A 20,984-nucleotide genomic window follows, 5' to 3' on the forward strand; every position below is an offset into this window, starting at 1 on the left:
AATGCGATGTGCCTACCCGGTGGAATTCAACTATGCACATGTTGCAGCGACTGTGGCAGCACCGACAAGCCCTGGTGCAATACGTTCTGACGTATAGCCTGGGCCAACGAGATCCAGAGGTGGGGCAAATCACGCTGGAGGAGTGGTCTCAGATCAGGGACCTATGCACCCTTCTGCACAGTTTTGAAATGGCGACGAAGATGTTTAGTGCTGACGATGCCATTATCAGCATGACTATTCCGGTGATTTACATGCTGGAGCACATGTTAAACAGAATTCGGAGTCAGGTGGTGGCACAAGAGGAGGTGGAGGTAGTAGAGGAGGAGGAGTTGTATGCGGAAGGGCTAACATCTGCAAGGTCCAGACGGTCGGCAGCACCAAGGCGGCAAGCATGTGAGGGTGGGGGAGATGGTTTTACCAGGGCGCATGGTAGCAGCCAAACTAGTGAGGAAGGTGCAGGAGCCCAGGAAGAAGTGGAGGACGAACTGATGGAAGACTCATCAGATGAGGGAGACCTTGATCACATTTCTGTTGTGCGAGGTTGGGGGGAGAGGACAGAGGATGGAAGCATGATTGTTACCTCGCCACCAACACAACAGGGACTTGGTGCTCCTGGATGCGCAACACACATGAGTGCCTTCTTGCTGCACTACCTGCAACATGACCCTCGAATTGTGAGAATTAGAAATAATCCTGACTACTGGGTTGCCACACTGTTAGATCCCCGGTACAAAAGTAAATTTGCCGAAATTATTCCTGCCATAGAAAGGGATGCACGCATGCAGGAGTATCAGCAGAGACTGTTGCAGAATCTTAGATGTGCTTTTCCACAAAACACCAGTGGTGCACGTAGTGAATCTCACAGTTCCAACTTGCCAACCGTGGGACCGTCAAGTGTTCAGCACTCAAACCGTAACAGAACCACAGTATCTGCTGGTAACATCAATTTTGCGGAATCATTTCACCACTTTTTTAGCCCATCCTTTGCAAGGCCACAGGAGACAAGAAGTCTGACACATAGTCAACGCCTAGAGACGATGGTACAGGAGTATCTCCAAGTAAACATTGAAGCCATGACTGTGTCACTGGACCCTTGCTCTTTTTGGGCTTCCAATCTGGATAAATGGCCGGAGCTAGCCACTTACGCCTTGGAGATCTTGTCATGCCCCGCAGCCAGCGTTCTGTCTGAACGTGTGTTCAGCGCTGCTGGTGGTGTGCTGACAGATAAGCGCACGTGGCTCTCCACTGATAATGTAGACAGACTCACGTTCATAAAGATGAACAAATCATGGATCCGAAACGACTTTTCTACCCCTGTGTCATCCTGAGGAGAGTAAAAGCTTGATGATTGGTTAAAATCACCCTACCAATCGTTTTAAGCTTTCAAATTACTAATCATGTTTATCTGTATCTTGGCTGGAAAATAATTTGGGCTTTGTAGCAGTGTGCAGCACTGATTCTATTAGGCCATCTATAATAAGCTCCACCAGATTTAAAATTACTAATCATGTTTATCTGTATCTTGGCTGGAAAATAATTTGGGCTTTGTAGCAGTGTGCAGCACTGATCCTATTAGGCCATCTATACTAAGCTCCACCAGATTTAAAATTAATAATAATTTTTAGCTGCATCTAGCCCGGAAAATAATTTTGGGGCTCCGAGATGCGCAAGACACATAAGTGCCTTCTTGCTGCACTACCTGCAACATGACCCTCATATTGTCAGAATTCGAAGTAATCATGACTACTGGGTTGCCACACTCTTAGATCCCCCAAACTTTTCGATCAACCTTTTCATTGTAATAAAGACCAAAAAAATGGTCATTTTTGAAATTATAAGCATTAGCAGGTTATTAGAAACTGAAATCAAACAGTTTTCAACTCAAAACTTTATTCTAGGTGATGTTACATTTTCACATAGGACCCCTTGTTCGAAAGGAGCTTCTGAACTCTCTCGTCCATTGAATTTGTCAGGTTTTGGATGGTTTCTGCTTCAATTGTTTTGCATGAGGACAGAATACCCTCCCAGAGGTGTTGCTTAGATGTGAACTGCCTCTCGCCATCATAGACACTCCTTTTGATGATGCTCCAGAGGTTCTGAATGGGGTAGAGGTCAGGGGAGCATGGGGGTCACACCATAAGTTTGTCCCCTTTTATGCCCATATCAGTCAGAGATGCAGATGTTTTATGTGCAGCATGAGATGGTGCATTATCATGCAAAAAAATTATCTTGCTGTGAAATGCACGGTTCTTCTTCTTGAACCATGGCAGGAAGTGCTGTTTGAGAAAATCCACATACATTATGGAGTTCATCTTTAGCGCCTTCAGGGATCCTAAAGGGGCCGACAATCTCTCTCCCCATGATTCCAGCCCAAAACATTACTCCACCTCCTCCTTGTTGGCGCTGTAGCCGTGTTTGCGTGGGGTGTCCATCAACCAGCCATCCTCCACTCCATCCATCTGGACCATCGAGCGCTGCACGGCACTCATCCGTGAACAAAACAGTTTTGAAATCAGTCTTCATGTAATGTTTGGCCCACTGGAGCCGTTTCTGCTTGTGTGAAGTGGATAGAGGAGGTCGACAGGATGGCGTATGCACAGCTGCAAACCTCTGAAGGACCCTGCATCTTGTTGTTCGGGGGACGTTGGAGGCACCAGCAGCTTCAAAAACTTGTCTGCTGCTATGACAAGGCTTTTTTGCCGCTGCTCTTTTAACCTGACGTAATTGCCTGTAGGAAAGAGTCCTCAATTTGCCCTTATCAGCACGCACACGTGTGTACTGTGAATCAGCTACATACTTCTTGATTGCCAAGACACTTCATCCTGATCATCGCACAATGTTGATTGTAGTCATGCCTTGACCTAAACACTCCACAATTTGTTGCTTCTCAGCAGCCGACACATCCTTTTTCTTTCCCATTTTGGCAGAAAATGTAGGCTGCTTAATAATGTGAGACAGCCTTCTTAAGTAGTCTTGCCTTTCATTAGACACACCTGCCAAACTAATTAGCACAGGTGTCTGCAATTGCTTACAGTGATATAAAGAGCCCTGACACACATCACCATCAATGAGTTTAACTGACAAACAAACAAATTCTTCCCTTATCACTCCTAAACACTTTTTGCATAATAATTTGGAACACAGTGTACATGTGCTTTTCCACAAAACACCAGTGGTTCACGTAGTGAATCTTACAGTTCTAACTTGCCAACCGTGGTCTGTATGGAGTTGTTCAATAAAGGGCCCAAAATTAAGATAACATAGATGGGAGAGGTCTCTATGAATAGGAATTCCTAAGTATTTGATACCCTGTGAGGGCCAGGCAAAGGGAAAGTTGGACTGGATGGAATCCTATATGGATTTGGGGAGGGAGACATCGAGGGCCTCAGACTTCGCTGCATTGATTTTAAAATTTGACCATGTAACAAAGTGATCTATTTCAGCCATAACAGCATGGATGGATATATGTGATTGAGTGATATATACTAGGACATCATCAGCAAATAGAGAGCACTTGTACTCGGTGCCTCCCACCTCAATCCACCTAATATTGGGGTTATGGCGAATTGATGAGAGCAGGTGCTCCGTCACTAGGATGTATAAGAGAGGGGACAGAGGACATCCCTGCCTTGTCCCATTGGTGATTGTGAAAGGTGATGAAAATGTTCTGATGCACCCCCTGGGCCTTGGGACAGCCGGAGCCGGACCCTTTTTGGTGGATGCTGGTGGTTGTAGTCTTCTTGGCGGCGACCCGGTTCCGTGGCTCAGGGTGGTCAAACCAGTGGCGGAACTATTTATGTGGTTTTGATGTTTAAATGTCCGACTACGCCACCCGTGGATTGCGGTCAGAGTGAACCGCCGCTGCAGGGCAGACCGCTGAGGCTGGTGTTGTGGGTGCAGCAGAGCGTAGCATAACTCCCCACGGGAGGAGTATAGCCTCAGGGCAGTGTATGCGGAGGATGGGGGTGATGGTGCAGGGCAGCAGCAGTAACGACACGGAGTCAGTGATGCAGTCCAGGGCCTTTACTCACAGTTCTTATTATCCAGACCACGTCTGCAGGTAACGGCTGCCCACGTCGTACTGTGCTCACCAGGTGAGGGGCTCAGACAACTCCCAGATAACTTTGGAGCGCTTCACAGGACCCCCTTTGTGTGTCCTTTGTCTGGCCTTTCTTACCAACCCTTCTGTCCGGCTGCCTCGGGCCTCCTCTTGGTAAACTTGGCGCCAGTTTCCCTGACCCTATGTGGTGCCTTCCTAGCGGGTGTAGCGAGGAGCTGCGCCACATAAAATGTCAGAGCCTCCGGTTTCTAGCTGAGGGTCGTTTCCTGCCTCCACTAGTTTCGGGGACCGGTCTCCCCCTTTGGCCTGACCCCTCCACGCAGGTGGATTCGGGCGTGCGGTGGCGACTCGCCCGTCCGCACCCCTGGGATCCCTTCATTCCTCGTTCCTGGAGCCTTCTCTGCTCCTCTTCCTTCCTTCTCCCTCTTCCAGGCCTGGGCCTCTGTTACTAGGCCCGCCTCCGGAGCAGAGCTCATGCAGAGCCCCTGCTCCCTGCCACTTCTGCTCAGACTTCTCTGCACTGAACTAAGATGGTGCCCACCTTTTATACTCCCTTCTCAATGCACCCAGGAACTGCTTCCTCCCTGCTCCTGCACTACAGGGTTCCCCTTCCTCAGTGTTCCCTCCCCCCACTCCAGCCAGGGACAGGGACTGTCGTGCCCATCTCAGAGGCATATTGGTCGCCCTGCCCCACGGCAATGTGGTGTAATGCATGCAGGTGTCGGGTCCTGATCCACACTCCATCCTTACCTGAGAGTGAGATATCACACCTCTGGGTGAGGTGCAATACCTCTGTAGCAACCGAGCCCTCAGGGTGCTACAGTTCCATTTATCTTCAGCCTAGGTGACGTATTGTGATACAGGGCCGTGATTTGGGCTATAAAAGGGTCCCCTAGACCCCTACCCCAAGCTTTTTAAGAGAATCATATATGGCGTGCCAGGAGACTCTATGGAATGCTTTCTCAGCATCCAACGAGAGTATCTAATTACAAATTTTTAACTGCATCTAGCCCAGGAAATACTTTGTGCCTAGTAGCAGTGTCTGCTAGTCAGCGGATTATCCCGGCTGTTAAGCAAGCTACACCACCTGTAGTTTTGACACTTAATTTTTTCAAAGGAAATGCTTCGGGACCACGGGATACTCAGTGAAGAGCATCAGGAGGCACCCCAAGGCATAGGGGCTGGGACTGGCAGTAGGATGCCTTGCGGTGGACAGCCGAGCTCGATCCTTATAAAAGCTTTTTAACTGCAGCAGCTTTAGTGGACGCTACTGGAGCTGGAATTACGCGGCTGCTGGCATGAGACTTGCCCTCCAATAGATCCTTGTAAATGGATTTAAAGTGTATTCATTCAAATTAGAGAGACAATTTAAATTAAAAAGCTTAGAGCTGCCTCCACCACAGGGGGGCTCGCTCGACCCACCAGCGGACAGGCACCAGTATTGGGAGAGGGGGGCTGGCCGTCAGGGTTCACCGCGGCTCTGGCACAAACCCGGCGACACGGAGGTGGCACGGGCAGGAGCGGACTGAACGTGTCGGCTTCTCACTTTTTGGATTTTAGAAGGGCATGACATGCCTATATTTGTGTCTCCCCCTCCTTTTACTCCTCCACCTCTTTTCTTTTCGCATGACTATATGTACTTGTCACTTTTCCATGTGTTAGTTGTGTCTTCTGAGCAGTTTGTCAGCTTTTGGACACCTTTGAAGGTGTTTTCTATGTGTTTCTATGTGTTTTTGTTTGCCTGCCATTGGTTTTAACGGTGTTCGAAGGTGTTCGACGAACAGTTCGACGAACAGTTCGGCGAACACACGGGTGTTCGACGAACCGAACCGAACTCGAACACTACGGGGGTGGCTCAACACTACTTATTTTGCATATTCCCCACTTCCATGCATGTCACAGGGCCCTGTGACGTGCACTCGTCTCACTCACTTCCCGCGCAAGCGCAAATCGTCGCTATCATCAGGAGCGCTTTTTTTGCTCCTCGCCCCCTTTGTCTCTGCAGTGTTCTAGTGCACAGGCGCCGGGGAGTGACTGTGACTTCCGGGCGCCTGCGCGCTTGAACACTGTAGAGACACCAACTAGCTTGCACAATGCCATCCAAGAGATGATTACAAGGCATTGCTAACACTGGCACTCCTGTTCCTTGGTTCGCCGGCAAACCCAGACGTACACATCAACATTCATCTGAGTCTGAGCAAATTAAACATTGACAAATCCCCTGGCCCAGATGGTATTCATCCACGGATACTCAAGGAATTGAGCTCAGTAATTGACAGACCGCTGTAAATCATGTTTTTAGACTCCCTTGTAACAGGGGTGGTGCCGCAAGATTGGAGGATAGCCAATGTGGTACCAATATTTAAGAAAGGTAAGAAGGTGGATCCAGGTAATTACCGTCCAGTAAATCTGACATCAGTAGTGTGCAAAGTTTTTGAGGGCATCATAAGAGATGACCTGCAGAGATATATCACACAGAATAATATAATAAATGACAATCAGCACGTTTTCATGAAAAATAGGTCGTGTTTAACCAACATGTTGGGTTTCTATGAGGAGGTAAGTGCAAATCTGGATGTTGGCAATGCGGCTGATGTGATTTATCTGGACTTTACAAAGGCATTTGATACTGTACCACATAGCAGCCTTATAATGAAGCTACAGAAGCAAGGACTTGGGGGAACTATATGTAGATGAGTAAGGAATTGGCTAAATGATAGGAAACAAAGAGTCGTCATAAATTGTACGTTCCCTAAATGGGATATAGTCAGCAGTGGGGGCCGTAGGGATCTGTGTTAGGACCGATTCTTTTTAACCTCTTTATCAATTACCTTGGGGATGGGATTGTGAGTAAAGTGTCAGTTTTTGCTGATGACATGTAGGATATTAAAATCTGATCTTGACATTGCGATATTGCAGAACGATCTGGATAAAATGACTGAATGGGCAAACACTTGGCAGATGAGGTTTAATGTAGATAAATGTAGAGTAATGCACCTAGGACGGAGTAATCCTATTGCTACATATACATTAAATGGGAGTATACTAGGGACCTCAGAACAGGAGAAGGACTTGGGTATTCTGGTTACAAGTAAGCTGAGCAGCAGTACTCAATGTCAAGCTGCAGCCGCAAAAGCAAAAAAGATTTTAGGATGTATAAAAAGAGAGAGAAAATCCCGCGATCCCAACTTACTATTACCACTTTATAAATCACTAATGAGGACACATCTGGAATATGGGATCCAGTTTTGGGCTCCACATTTTAAAAAGGATATTCAGAAGCTAGAGTCAGTTCAAAGGCGGGCAACTAGATTATTACAAGGGATGGATGGAAGGCCTCTCATATGATGAGAGGTTTGAGCTTGTTTAGCTTAGAAAAATGACGCCTCAGAGGGGATCTCATTTACATGTACAAATATATGTGTGGTCAGTACAAAGGACTAGCACATGACTTATTCCTTCCAAAGACCATACTAAGGACCAGGGGGCACTCATTATCAGTGGAAGAAAGGCGATTCCGGCACCTAAACAGGAAAGGGTTCTTTACTGTCAGAGCAGTCAGACTGTGGAAAGCCCAACCACAAGAGGTAGTAATGGCAGACACCATAACTGCTTTCAAAAAAGGGCTGGATGATTTCCTCGATTCACATAACATGGTGGGTTACAGTTAAATTAGACAAAATTTACAAGTGAGGTTGAACTTGATGGACCTAGGACTTTATTCAACCTACGTTACTATGTTACTCCAGGCGCCTACCATCGGTCTCGATGGATGGCCAAAGTGATATGCGCTCTGAAGATCTTCATGTTTCGTCACCAATTTCGTTGAACTTTGACAGAGTTAAAAACTCTCTGTCAATTTTGCACTTTTCCTGTCCGCTTATACTTGAAGGCTTGGTACCTCTGTCAGATCTCAGCCACATCGCTGCAAAATGACTTGACATTACTGCAAGAATTTGTGGCACACAAAGGAATCAACATGCCTGTTGCTGAGGCAGCAATAAAAACTTTCAACAGACACCTTATGGTGGGTCTGACTTTTTTTGACAGTGAGGCTCCAACCGCAGAAAAGGTTGAGATGGTACTGGCTCTGCAGAAGGAAGGCAACGATGGTCTGCTCAACTTGCGTGCAGCTTGCGGAAGACCTTGTGTCACACAAGAAGCTTCATCACTTCATGTCGTCCAACACAAAAAAAACTGTTGGTTGCACTGGAAATATACCAAGATTTTCTTCATCAAGATCCTTGTCTGTTTCACTAATGCAAGTTACATTGATGCATCCTCAAAAGTCGCCAGATTGAAAAGAGTGAATGATGCCGCTGAATGCTCCATTGCTCTCATGAGTCCATTCAATTCGTCACTGAGCACTCAAGAAGACCAGAAGACCAGAAACAGTTTATTCTCCAGTGTGTGGAGAAGCATCGCCATGACTATTCTGAGCCAAATAAAGCGTGTTTCGTTAAAAAAAAGTGAAACTACTGTAAAATTGTACATTTACTTTGCTGCAAGACATTTATTACAAATTGTTAGTTTTGCGATGATTAAGCCACCAGAAAACAATGTTGCAATGTCACGAAATTTTGTGTATGTTACAATCACACCAAACGGAATTTATCTCAGGGATGAGACTTAAAAATTTGCACAAAATTTTTGGGCTCTCACCCTATTATTCATTTGAATGAGTTTATGTTGAAATAGCAGACACAGACACTTTTTTGGGACAAAAGATAGCCCTTTATTCCTAATATTAGACTCCACATCAGTTAAGTACTTTGTCGACATAAAGAATAAACTAATATGTTGCATTATTCTTTGTAAAAAAGTTCTTATCACAAAGCAAGAGGGCAATACTAGTATGAAACTCCATAAAAAAAGGTACTGCAACCTGGCATGGAAGAAATAAAACCCCAAATGACATTCTACAAACTCTTAGCCTCATTACATTGATCCACTTTCATACTTAAATGATTATCCGTCTGCAGGTCAGATTCCTGAGTACAAGGTTTATGAAATATTCATATCACCAATGTTGCTGGAAGTTTTGTGGTCTATTTGAAAAGTTCCAGTTGAAGAATTTATTTCTCACTCTAGTAAATACAGTAAAAAAAAATAAAGGTCACCTAAACATGAATTGTTCTGCCTTTTATATTTAAACTTCGACAAATAAGTAAATATTTTAAGACTTTATAGGTGCCAAAGATTTTTTTATATTTTTTCGAATATGGAAATTTGCTCAAAGAAACAGAAAATACTTTTTGACAATTATCCACTTTAAAGAGAACATGTTGCAAGGTCAAAAAGATGTAAAAATTAACACAAAATCAAAAATTCCACACATCTGGAACCATTTGGTGGATTAAAAAAAAACCTCAAGGAAGTAGCAGGAATAAACTAAGAGCAAAAGCTGGCCACTTTTGTCCTCTCTAAGTAACTTTCCAACAAAAGATAGATTGTCATAATTCATTAAGTAGCTTTTCTATAGCTAGATAATTATAAATATAAAATATTTAAGATGAAGCTCTGATACTATAAGCCTAAGCAATAGTTATTATAGTATCTACTGTAGAGATGAACAGATTGATCCTTCGACGTGAGTTGAATTTCCTGAAATTTCCAGGTCCTTGGGAATTCGAACATTCTGCGATTCGATTCACGAGGATTAGCTCCCCGAAAAAAATGCCCTGCACTATTTCACACACTGCTGAAAACTCAGAATGCAGCCAGGCGAGCTTCCCCATAAAGCCTTCAAGCTCTAACATCACATGGTCTGTCTTTCTCTTCCTCTCCCCTTCTATTTTCAAGACATTTCCGGATCTTCAACATTGCAATTTTCAGCAAATTAATTCAACGCAAATCAAATTTTTGGGGAAACTCAGAGATCCCAGCGAGTTATCATTTCAAAAGATCCACTCATCTCTAATCTATTGTTATTAACAAGTGAACAGACCAATACATTGGAAAAAAGAAAAGAACCAGCTCAACGCAGTTGCCTAGTCCCTCCGGAGAATGACTGAACGTCGCTGCCACCCACGATGATCATAATGTGGTAGAAGAAGTCCAGCTTGACGGTATAAGATCTTCAACTTTATTTGTATATGATTAAAATATCTTCGGATGCATCATTAGTCCATAGATAGGAAAATCTACGTGCTTCTTTGTGTTTTTCTGGTGAACTCAGCACCCTTACTCAGACTATGGACTAATGATGCATGTGGACATGTCTTAATCATATACAAATCAAGTTGAAGATTTCATACCGTTGAGCTGGATTTCTCCTACCACATTCAGACCAATACACTGACTGGTGTTAAATATTAATTATGGTTATTAATTTTTACTCTCAGCTCTGTACTGGGTGTATTTGCTGACATGACATTTAGGTTATTCTTGTACACTTGGTTCAGGGTAGATGGTAGCGTCATATATAGAAACAGGTGCTATGTGAGACACATATATAAACCATGTGACACACAGGGAGGGGTTGCTCTTCTCTTTACTTGACTTCTCATTCAAGGGTCTGTATGCTGAGCAGCTGACATGTACTTCTAAAGGCCTAATACACGTGCAGCCATGATATTGACACAGACAGACATAAATTACCATTCAGAATCTAGGAAAAGATGGATGAACTTCAACTAATGAACTAATTATGAACAACTGGACAATCTGTTTGTAACTACTTCACCTATTTTATGTTTTTCTGCAATGATTCTTTTTGGTGGACAATCCAATAAATCATTCCTTTTTTTATAAGAGATATATTGACATTTTCTTTGGAGTATTGCATCTGGTAAGAAGTCCTGAATAAATAAATATAGAAAATAAGTATATTTAACAATTGGTATTAACTACCAAAGTTGCATGGAGCTGTTAATTTGGTCATGGAAAGGAAATATGTGGCCACCTCCAGCGTCCTACTGTTGAGACAATACCTAACTTTTTTTAACGCAAGGGGTATACCGTGCCTGCAGGTCTAAAGCAGCAAGGCATCATGAGATTCTGCTATAATGGTGCTTCAACCAAGGCCAGAACTAAGAAACTATAAATATGCAAACAATCTGTGGTTCTGCAACCCTTGTATATGACACCAGTCCTCAGCCTCCTGCATTTGATATCATGCTGTTTACTAATGTGTTTACTGTAAAGAGAAAGTCTACTTTTAGAGCTGCCTTAACTCCCTCAGGGCCAAATCATTGTTGACCTTGAGGATCACACCAGATTTTCAGTATAGCATAACTTATAATCTTTACATAAATGCTCAATATGAGGTCTTATTTTTGGCACTTCAAGTTGTACTTCTATTTGATTTTAATTCTCCTTTTTTGTGTAAAGCATAAAAAAATTGAGTTTTCTGTATTTTTTCCACTTAACTTTCAACTTTTTTTTCCAAGGAAGAAAATAACTGGCAGATGTTTTCCATGAATGTAACATGCACATTTGCCTGGGACATACCTTTATGTTACTCACTGAATATAACACTAATTATCACCTGTATAATTTTAACATTTATTAAAATAGGGCAAAAAAAAATACAGAGGAGTGACCAGACAGCAGCTCAACCATATTAATTTACATAAAAGTGCATGCTGTGTTTTACTTACTAGCAGTTATTGACCCCATGAAAACCAGCAGATGTGAATACTCCCTTAAACAGAAGCTGTCACTTGCCATAAATCTGTATTATTATTTAATTACCTGGTGTAAATGTTGCTGTTCTTCTGAATCTGCATATAAATGTATTCTTGTTAACCAAGTGGGTGTGGCTTTCATATAGAAGTGTTGGGGACCACACCCCCCTTGGATAAAAAGATTAGATTCACGTACAAGGAGACAGTGACCAAAACTCAGGAATAAAGAGGTGCCATTTACACCAAGTAAAAGGTGGCTATACACCTCAGATAGCTGCTGTCCAAATGCATATTTGCTGACAGCTATGAATCTCAACCCATCCGTACATGCACGCTAGGTTTGGCTGAGCATGCATTGCTTTTCAATGGCGAGAGGGAAAATAGTTGCTGCCAGACACAACAAAGTGACATCTTCCACTAAAATAAAGATTGAAGCATGTTAAAATGTAGCAAATGTAACTGCATATTATTATACGGGCTGTAAATGGAAACATTATTTAAAAGAGTTATCCGGCCAAAATATATTGATGGCCTATCCAGCTGCTTGAAGTTCCAACATTAGCCAGATCTAAACAGTGTGCAGCCCCAATCACTGTATAATCTGCAGAAATGCAGTGTATGGCACCTTTAGGCTGTGTGCCCACGATGCGTTTTTAAGCGTTTCCGCAGCGGCAAAAACGCTGCAGAAATGCTTAAAAACGCATGGTAGAAGGTCTGCCATGTTCCCCAATGATAATCTGCATGTGCTGTGCACATGCTGCGGAAATTTCCACTGCGGATTATCTTTGCGGAAAAATCCACAGCACTACCAATTATTTTGCGGAAGCGCAGCGTTTTCGCCGCCATTGACTTGCATTTGAACTCTTGGATTCCGCATCACTGCATCTGTACATGCGGATAACATGTGTTTCAATGTGCAGATGGTACCCGGGTGTTGAGGAAAGGAGACTCTCCTCCAGACCCGGGTACCATAGAACCTGTAAAAAAAAGAATAAAATAAAAAATAAATATTATATTTACCTTCTGATGGCCCCCGGTCTCCTTGTCTTCACATGCCGGCAGCTCGTGGTGGACTGAAGGACCTGCGCTGACGTCATTTAGTCATGTGACGGCAGGTCCTTCAGTGTAGTGTACCGCGATCTGCCGGCAAGCCAGGACGGAGCGAAGCAAGACTCCGGGGGCCATCGGAAGGTAAGTATAGATTTATTTTTTTATTTTTTAACATTCTACTGTCACACTATATAAATCCACGCCGGTTGCATGGATTTATATAGTGTGACCAAGTTGTTAAGCACTTTCCAAGTGATGCTAAAATCGCTTGGAAAGCTCTTGTCAACCTGCATGCGGAAATGCAAGTGAAGAAAGCTTCACATCCGCATGTCCCTGGCAGAAAAAACGCATGTATAATCCACATGCGTTTTTTCTGCCAGGGAGATGCAGAAACGCTCAGGAAAAATCCGGAGCATTTCTGCATCGTGGGCACATAGCCTTAAATGGACTATACTGTATTTGCATTCTTCTGTAAACATTATTTTGGATCACTACTTTACAAGTTACTAATTGCCCCATTTTCTATACTATTCCTTGAAAAAGTATTCATACCCCGTTTACTTTTCCACATTCTTTCACTTTACACCCAAAAACCTGAATGGATTTTATTGGGATTTTATGTGATATACCAACAATAAGTAGCAAGTATTTGTGAATTGTAAAGGAAATGATACATGGCTTTCTAAATATTTAAAAAATATAAAGCTGAAAATAGTCACGAGCATTTATATTCCGCCCCCTGTTACACGCAAGCTGCTAGGTTCAGATAGGGGCGAAACAGGTTACATGAATTCTTTGGAATCCTGGGGGAACCATTACTCAGGGCGACCATAGACCATGTGCTGCAGCTTCTTTCAGGCACACAGGGGTATGGACCCTCAGGCACAGACACATAGGTTGTTTCACTTGCTGACCAGACACACTTGACAAGAGTTCTCATAAACGGTAGAACAGTAGCATTTAATAAGAAGCCGCACAGCCAGTGCAAGTTAAGTCTTATGAGCAACAGGCTCCAGTGACAAACAGTACAGTTTCTTTAGCAGCACAGCAGTTTACAGTCTTCCCAGTAGTACAGGACAGCACAGTTATAATGCAAAGGCACATTAATGAACACAACATTCTTTACAGCACAGTGAGATAAAGGAGGGGGGAGGGTTTGCTGAGGGAGATAATCCCTGTGACACCATTTCTTCCAGTCCTTATCTTTCTGCCTGACAATACTCTGCACTGCTAGTTCAGGAACTCTACCTGACCTGTACTTAGCTTCACTCCTGACTTGAATCCTTTTCACTTGCAGGGGCACTTCTGTGAGATAGAGAACACACACACCACCTTTCTCTTCGGCTCCAGCCAGACAGTAAACAACTTCCACACAATCCCCCTGGGGCTCTGCTAAAACACTCCCCTTCTCCTGTGACTGTGTTAACCCCTCTAGTTGCTGGATGCTTCTGGAGCACAACACCTCCTGTCTCATGTGCTTGTGTTACTTTTAATAGTTGCTGAATGCTTTTAAAGCAACAGCACTACTTCTGTATGTCACACCCCCTGTAGTCTAATACCTTTGTAGAACCACTTTTCACTACAATTACTGCTGCAAGTCTTTTGGGGGATGTCTCTACCAGCTTTATACATCTAGAGGCTGAATTTTTTGTCAATTCTTCTTTGTAAAATAGTTCTCTTTCAGTGAGATTGAATGGAGGCATCTGTGTACAGCAATTTTCAAGTCTTGACACACATTCTTAATGGGATTTAGGTCAGGACTTTGGCTGGGCAATTCACACACATGAATATGCTTTGATCACAACCATTCCATTGTAGCTCTGGCAATGTGTTTAGGGTCATTGTCCTGCTGGAAGGTGAACCTATGCCCCAGTCTCAAGTCTATTGCAGTCTCTATCAGATGTTCCTCCAGGATTGCCCTTTATTTAGCTCCATCCATCTTCCCATCAACTCTGATCAGCTTCCCTGCCCCTGCTGAAGAAAATCCTCCGCTCAACATGATGCTGCCACCATGTTTGATGGTGGGGATGGTGTTTTCAGGATGATGTGCAGTGTTAGTTGTCCACAACACATAGTGTTTTGCATTTAGCCCCAAAAGTTGTACTTTGATCACATCTGACCAAAGTGCCTTCTTCCATGTGCCATGTAGGGGACACAACTAGCATTTGGAAGAAGGTGCTCTAGTCAAATGAGACCAAACTAGAACATTTGGGGCTAAATGCAAAATGCTATGTATCATTAACTACTAACACATTTAATTACCTTTAGTAAAAGCTAATTTCTGATACTAAATGGCATCCATGGGTCACTAAGTGACTCATGGAACCTATACAGCATCACTGTGAGATTTGCCACTGATTGAGGTCCCCACAATTTGTCAGATGATCACAATAAAGATTATTTCTATTATTGCAAAATATGGCTGTAATGATATAAAACTTACAGGAAAGTGGACTCTACTATGTTACTTAATTGTGACCTCAATGTGCAAAGATGGTGTGGTTATTCCAACCCAACACGAGCTTGCATTGAATTTCGCTCAATGTGTATGTAGTCTTTGCTATTCATACAGTCATATTTTTTAAATAATATATTTTGGGTACATTTTTTTTGCAGAGGGGTCAGTAATGGCTTCTAATATGGAGTCCGTTCAAGTATTATAACATGTAATCACCAGGAGAACTAAGAACAACAGCAGAAAATCTTAACTTTGTAAAAACTGCAAATCAGGAAATTGCTATTTATACAGCACCCTCTAATGTGCACAACTTCTAGTAATCTAATATTGGTTTTATGCACTAATATTGGATTTATACATATCCATTCCTGATAATCATTATACATCAGATACCTGGAAAACAACAACCACCTATGGCAATTACTGAATGGGCATCTTGACTCCTCGGATGTCACAGTTTTTTCTAAAATGCGTATAAAAGCTACAGAGACAAAATACTACCAAAAAGAAAGAGGATTTCCCTATTGCATTATCCTTGCATTTTTATTACATGTTATTACCAAGACAAGCTTTAATTATAAAATACAGGAGTATGAAAGGTACGGTATATATTGTCTCCAATGTAAGAGGCATAACCACAGCTTTGTTATCTGTGCAAGAGCTTAATATATTTACTATAAATGCCTACAGTATTTTTGTTTTCTACACCAATCAACATAAGAGAGCTTAAAAAACATTAAAGAACACTCTAATGTGGAATAAACCAGTAAAAAATAAATCAAAGGCCTACTGTATAATGGGTGAAAGTTTTCTTAAATTATGCCAACTCTAAAAAAAACTGAAACAATGTACAGGATTAACAGTGTTTATTACTCTTCTGGTCCTCCATAGTACTAGTCAGAATAAAGAGGTAATACCCCTAGCAATCTGGGTGAGTAAAGGGATTAGTGACCTAAGGTAATGCATTAATAGTAGAGATCAAGACTGTCTGGGGTGATGTAGTGGACTATTCGCACACAGACCCTGCTGGCCAAGAGGGAAATAGGGGAAGAAATAGCATAAAATAATGAAAGACACATCACTTACTGGATAAATCTACTATTCTCCCAAAGCCAATGTTTTATAGGTCCCTGACATTTTTTCCTGCAGCAATGACATCCCTGACTACCCACATGACCACTGCATCAGGATTTTCAGCATCATCACAGCAGCATAGCAGTTAAAAACAGCAAAAATGATGTGACCGACTCCCTCACGTGACTGCTGCACCCAATCACTGGCTTCAGCAGTAAACTATACCGCCAGTGATTGGCTGCTGCATGCACATGGATGGTTATTGCTGCAGGACAAAATGTCAGGGACTACTGGAACAGTGGTAGTGGAACATTCCCAAGACCATTTCCCACCCTGCTCATGCATAAGACAGTAGGCTAATGTCTCTTTGCGTGGCTGCCCTGGCTTCCCCATGATGCCCTACAGCTATGACATCTAGAGGATTATCATACATTGTACAGTGGTGGTCAGTACCTGGGCCATCACAGATCAGGGGTTTGTATGGCAGGTTAGTTCTTCATTCCCAGAATCACTAGGTAAGTTTCTCTCTCCTATAGAGTGCAAGCTCTTATTATTGGGGGGATCCTCTCTCCTGAGAGTGTAAGCTCTTATGGTCAGCATGTCTCTCTCTCCTCTAGAGTGTAAGCTCTTATGGTCAGCTGGTTTCTCTCACCTTTAGAGTGTGAGCTCCTATGGCCAGCAGGATTCTCTCTCCTTTAGAGTGTAAGCTCTTATGGTCACCAGAGTCCTCTCTGTCTCTCCTGTAGAGTGTAAGCTCTTATGGTCAGCAGGTCTCTCTCTCCTTTAGAGTGTAAGCTCTTATTGTCAGCAGGTCTCTCTCTCCTTTACAGTGTAAGCTCTTATTGTCAGCAGGTCCCTCTCTCCTTTAGAGTGTAAGCTCTTATGGTCAGCAGGATTCTCTCTCTCTCCTTTAGAGTGTAAGTGTAGCGCCCCGAGGGTTCGGTCGCTACAGAGGTATTGCATCTCACCCAGAGGTGTGATATCTCACTCTCAGGTAAGGATGGAGTATGGCTCAGGACCCTAACACCCACATGCACTACACCACATTTCCGGGGGACAGGGCGACAATGCTCCCAAGAGCGAGCACAACTGCCCCTGTCCCTGGTCGGAGTGGCGGGAGGGAACACCTAGAGAGGGGGAACCCGGTAGTGTGTGGGTGGGGAGAGTAGATCCAGAGTGCACTGTAAGGAGGAGTATATAAGAGGGGAGCCATCTTAGGGACGGTGTTCAGTCAGAGGGGAGAAGTGACAGAGCGGGGCTCTGTGGAGCTCTGCTCCAGGAGGCGGACCTAGCCTGTGAGGCCCCAGACTGAGAGGAGAAAGAGCAGAGAGAAGAGAGGAACGGAGGAGGCTCCAGGAGTGGAGTGAAGGGACCCCAGGGGTGCGGACCGGCCAGTCGCCACCGTATGCCTGCCGCTACCAGAGTAGGGGGGTCAGGCCAAGAAAAGGGAACCGGATCCCTCATCTAGTGGAGGAGAGCAACTACCCTCAGCTAGTAACCGGAGGCCATGGCATTGCACGTGTTACGGCCCCTCACTACACCCGTTAGGAAGGCACCACATAGGACCCAGGGAAACGGAACATACGTTTGCCCGCCAAGGCCCGAGGCAGCTGGACAGAAACGAGGTCACTTGTGGGGTACGACAGGCCAGAGAAAGGACACACGAAGGGGGTCCCGAAAAGCACTCCAAAGAGACCTGGGAGTTGGCCGAGCCCCTCATCTGGTGAGCACAGTATGACGCGGGCAGCCATTACCTGCAGAAGTGGCTTGGAGTGTAAAACTGTGAGTAAAGACCTTGGACTGCATCACTGGACTCTGAGTCATTACTGTTGCTCCCGCGCACCATCACCCCCATCATCTGCACTCACTGCCCTGAGGCTATACTCCTCCCGTGGGGAGTTATACTACCCTCTGCTGCGCACACAACATCAGCCTCAGCGGTCTGCCCCGCAGCGGCGGTTCACAGTGACCGCAATCCAGGGTGGCGTAGTCGGACATTTATAATAACAAAACCAAACAAACAGATCCACCACTGGTTTGACCACCCTGGGCACGGACCGGGTCACCGCCACGGTGACTACAACCCCCAGCATCCTAAAAGGCCCGGTTCCGGGTTTCCCCCACGCCGCCCAGGGGGCTCATCATAAGCTCTTATGGTCAGCAGGTCTCTCTCTCCTTTAAAGTGTAAGCTCTTATGGTCACCAGAGTCCTCTCTGTCTCTCCTGTAGAGTGTAAGCTCTTATGGTCAGCAGGTCTCTCTCTCCTTTAGAGTGTAAGCTCTTATGGTCACCAGAGCCCTTTCTGTCTCTTCTTTAGAGTGTAAGCTCTTATGGTCAACAGAGTCCTCTCTCTCCTGTAGAGTGTAAGCTCTTATGGTCAATAGAGTCTTCTCTCTCAATCCTGTAGAGTGTAAGCTTTTATGATCAGTGGGGTCCTATCTCTCTCTCCTGTGAAGTGTAAACTCTTATGGTCAGTGGGGTCCTTGCTGTGTCTGCTGTAGAGTGTAAGCTCTTATGGTCAGCAGAGTCCTCTGTTTCTGCTGGAGAATGTCAGCTCTTATGGTCAGCGGGGTCCTATCTCTCTCCTGTAGAGTGTAAGCTTTTATGGTCATCAAAGTTCTCTTTCCAACTCTTTTCTCACCACGTGTATTTTTCAAACAACTGCAAGTTTTCCAATTTATAGATTCCCACAAATTTATTTGCTGCAAATTAAATTTTTGGGGAAATTTGGCAAATTTGAGTTTCAAAAGATTCGCTCATCTCTAGTCTATACCATAAACTGAAGAACAAAAGAGGACTAAATAAAAGAGGTGAAGCTGTATACTGTATTATTTATAATAGCTATTCGGTTATTTATGCACATAAAGTACACATATTACAAGGATTTGTAAGTGACTATTTGATCCCTGATCATTATACCGATGTGCTATCAATGAATATAATTACTATGTGGATTTTGCCAATATGCTCAGAACGACCATAAATTCTGTACTCTGACTCCCATAATGTAGCAGCATGAGTAGAAAAGCAAGTTACCAAAGAGTTCAGCTCAGCGATTATATACAGATAATTACAAAGCTACATAACCTGTTCTGGCCATTCACATGAGCAGGTCATAACATCAGTACAGATCCCCTTTAAGAATCTACCTGTACAGCCGCACTTAGCCTCAGCCGGTGTCATTTACCTGTTATAATGTTCTTAATGTCCTCGGGTAGCAGTTGAGTCATTGTGAATGGCTTGTTGTGCCCGAATAAAGCGATATTTCAACACTGAATAGCCTGCAATGAAGCACGTAGTTTTTACACTGTGTATGAAAACAGGGAAGTAAAATTATGCAGAGGAAGAAAGAACAGGCAACAGAGTGGTTGCAGAGTTTAAGGAAGTAACTGGACAAATCAGCTGGTATGTCCTCTCCTCCTCCCACAGGCCAGAAGCACAGAATTGTGCAATGAATTAGAATTTATTTCCTGAAATTCAAATTAGAACATATGCATCAGTCACCAGAGCTGCATGATATCAGAGATGTCAATGGCTCTATGTTCCTATGTACATCAAAAAGTGCGAATACACATGCTAAGTGCTCATAGAAAGCATCATAACTTCAAAAGAGGAAGTGTTAGGTTGGATTAAAGACTGGGTGTCTCATGGCTTCCTTTAACCCCTTTACCCCGAGGGTGGTTTGCACGTTAATGACCAGGCCAATTTTTACAATTCTGACCACTGTCACTTTATGAGGTAATTATTCTGGAACACTTCAACGGATCCCCCTGATTCTGAGATTGTTTTTTCGTGACATATTGTACTTCATGATTGTGGTACAATTTCTTCGATATCACTTGCGTTTATTTGTGAAAAAAATGGAAATTTGGAGAAAATTTTGAAAATTTTGCAATTTTCAAAATTTGAATTTTTATGCCCTTAAATCAGAGAGATATGTCTAACAAAATAGTTAATAAATAACATTTCCCACATGTCTACTTTACATCAGCACAATTTTGGAACCAATTTTTTTTTTTGTTAGGGAGCTATAATGGTTAAAAGTTGACCAGTGATTTCTCATTTTTCCAACAAAATTTACAAAACCATTTTTTTAAGGGACCACATCACATTTGAAGTCACTTTGAGAGGTCTTTATGGCAGAAAATACCCAAAAGTGACACCATTCTAAAAACTGCACCCCTCAAGGTGCTCAAAACCACATTCAAGAACTTTATTAACCCTTCAGGTGCTTCACAGGAATTTTTGGAATGTGGAAGAAAAAAATGAACATTCACAAAAATGTTACTTTAGACTCAATTTTTTTTATTTTCGCAGGGGTAACAAGAAAACATGGACCCCAAAATTTGTTGTGCAATTTCCCCTTGGCACGCAGATACCCCATATGTGGGGAAAAACCACTGTTTGGGCGCATGGCAAGGCTCGGAAGGGAAGGAGCGCCATTTGACTTTTTGATTGTAAAATTTGCTTGAATAATTAGCGGACGCCATGTAGCGTTTGGAGAGCCCCTGTGTGCCTAAACATTGGAGCTCCCCCACAAGTGACCCCGTTTTGGAAACTAGACCCCCCAAGGCACCTATCTAGATGCATACTGAGCATTTGGAACCCCCAGGTGCTTCACAAATTGATTCGTAAAAATGAAAAAGTGGAAAAAAAAACACTTTTTTATTTTTACGGATTAATTTGCGAAGCACCTGGGGGTTCCAAGTGCTCAC

General features: G+C 43.5%; 1 protein-coding gene across 1 annotated transcript in view; it reads right to left on the reverse strand.

Moving 5' to 3' along the window:
* The window catches only part of SKAP2 (src kinase associated phosphoprotein 2), a 363,025-nt gene extending 343,357 nt beyond the window's left edge, over window positions 1-19,668 (reverse strand). Inside the window, exon 1 of the mRNA XM_073677891.1 lies at window positions 19,457-19,668. Coding sequence (XP_073533992.1) covers window positions 19,457-19,499 — 43 coding nt within the window. The 5' untranslated portion in view covers window positions 19,500-19,668. The remainder of the gene's footprint in view (window positions 1-19,456) is intronic.
* Window positions 19,669-20,984: the final 1,316 nt, after the last annotated feature.

The sequence above is a fragment of the Phyllobates terribilis genome, unplaced genomic scaffold (genome assembly GCF_046119375.1).
Source record: "Phyllobates terribilis strain yellow unplaced genomic scaffold, ASM4611937v1 Scaffold_4__5_contigs__length_816908805, whole genome shotgun sequence".
NCBI classification, from domain to species: Eukaryota; Metazoa; Chordata; class Amphibia; order Anura; family Dendrobatidae; genus Phyllobates; species Phyllobates terribilis.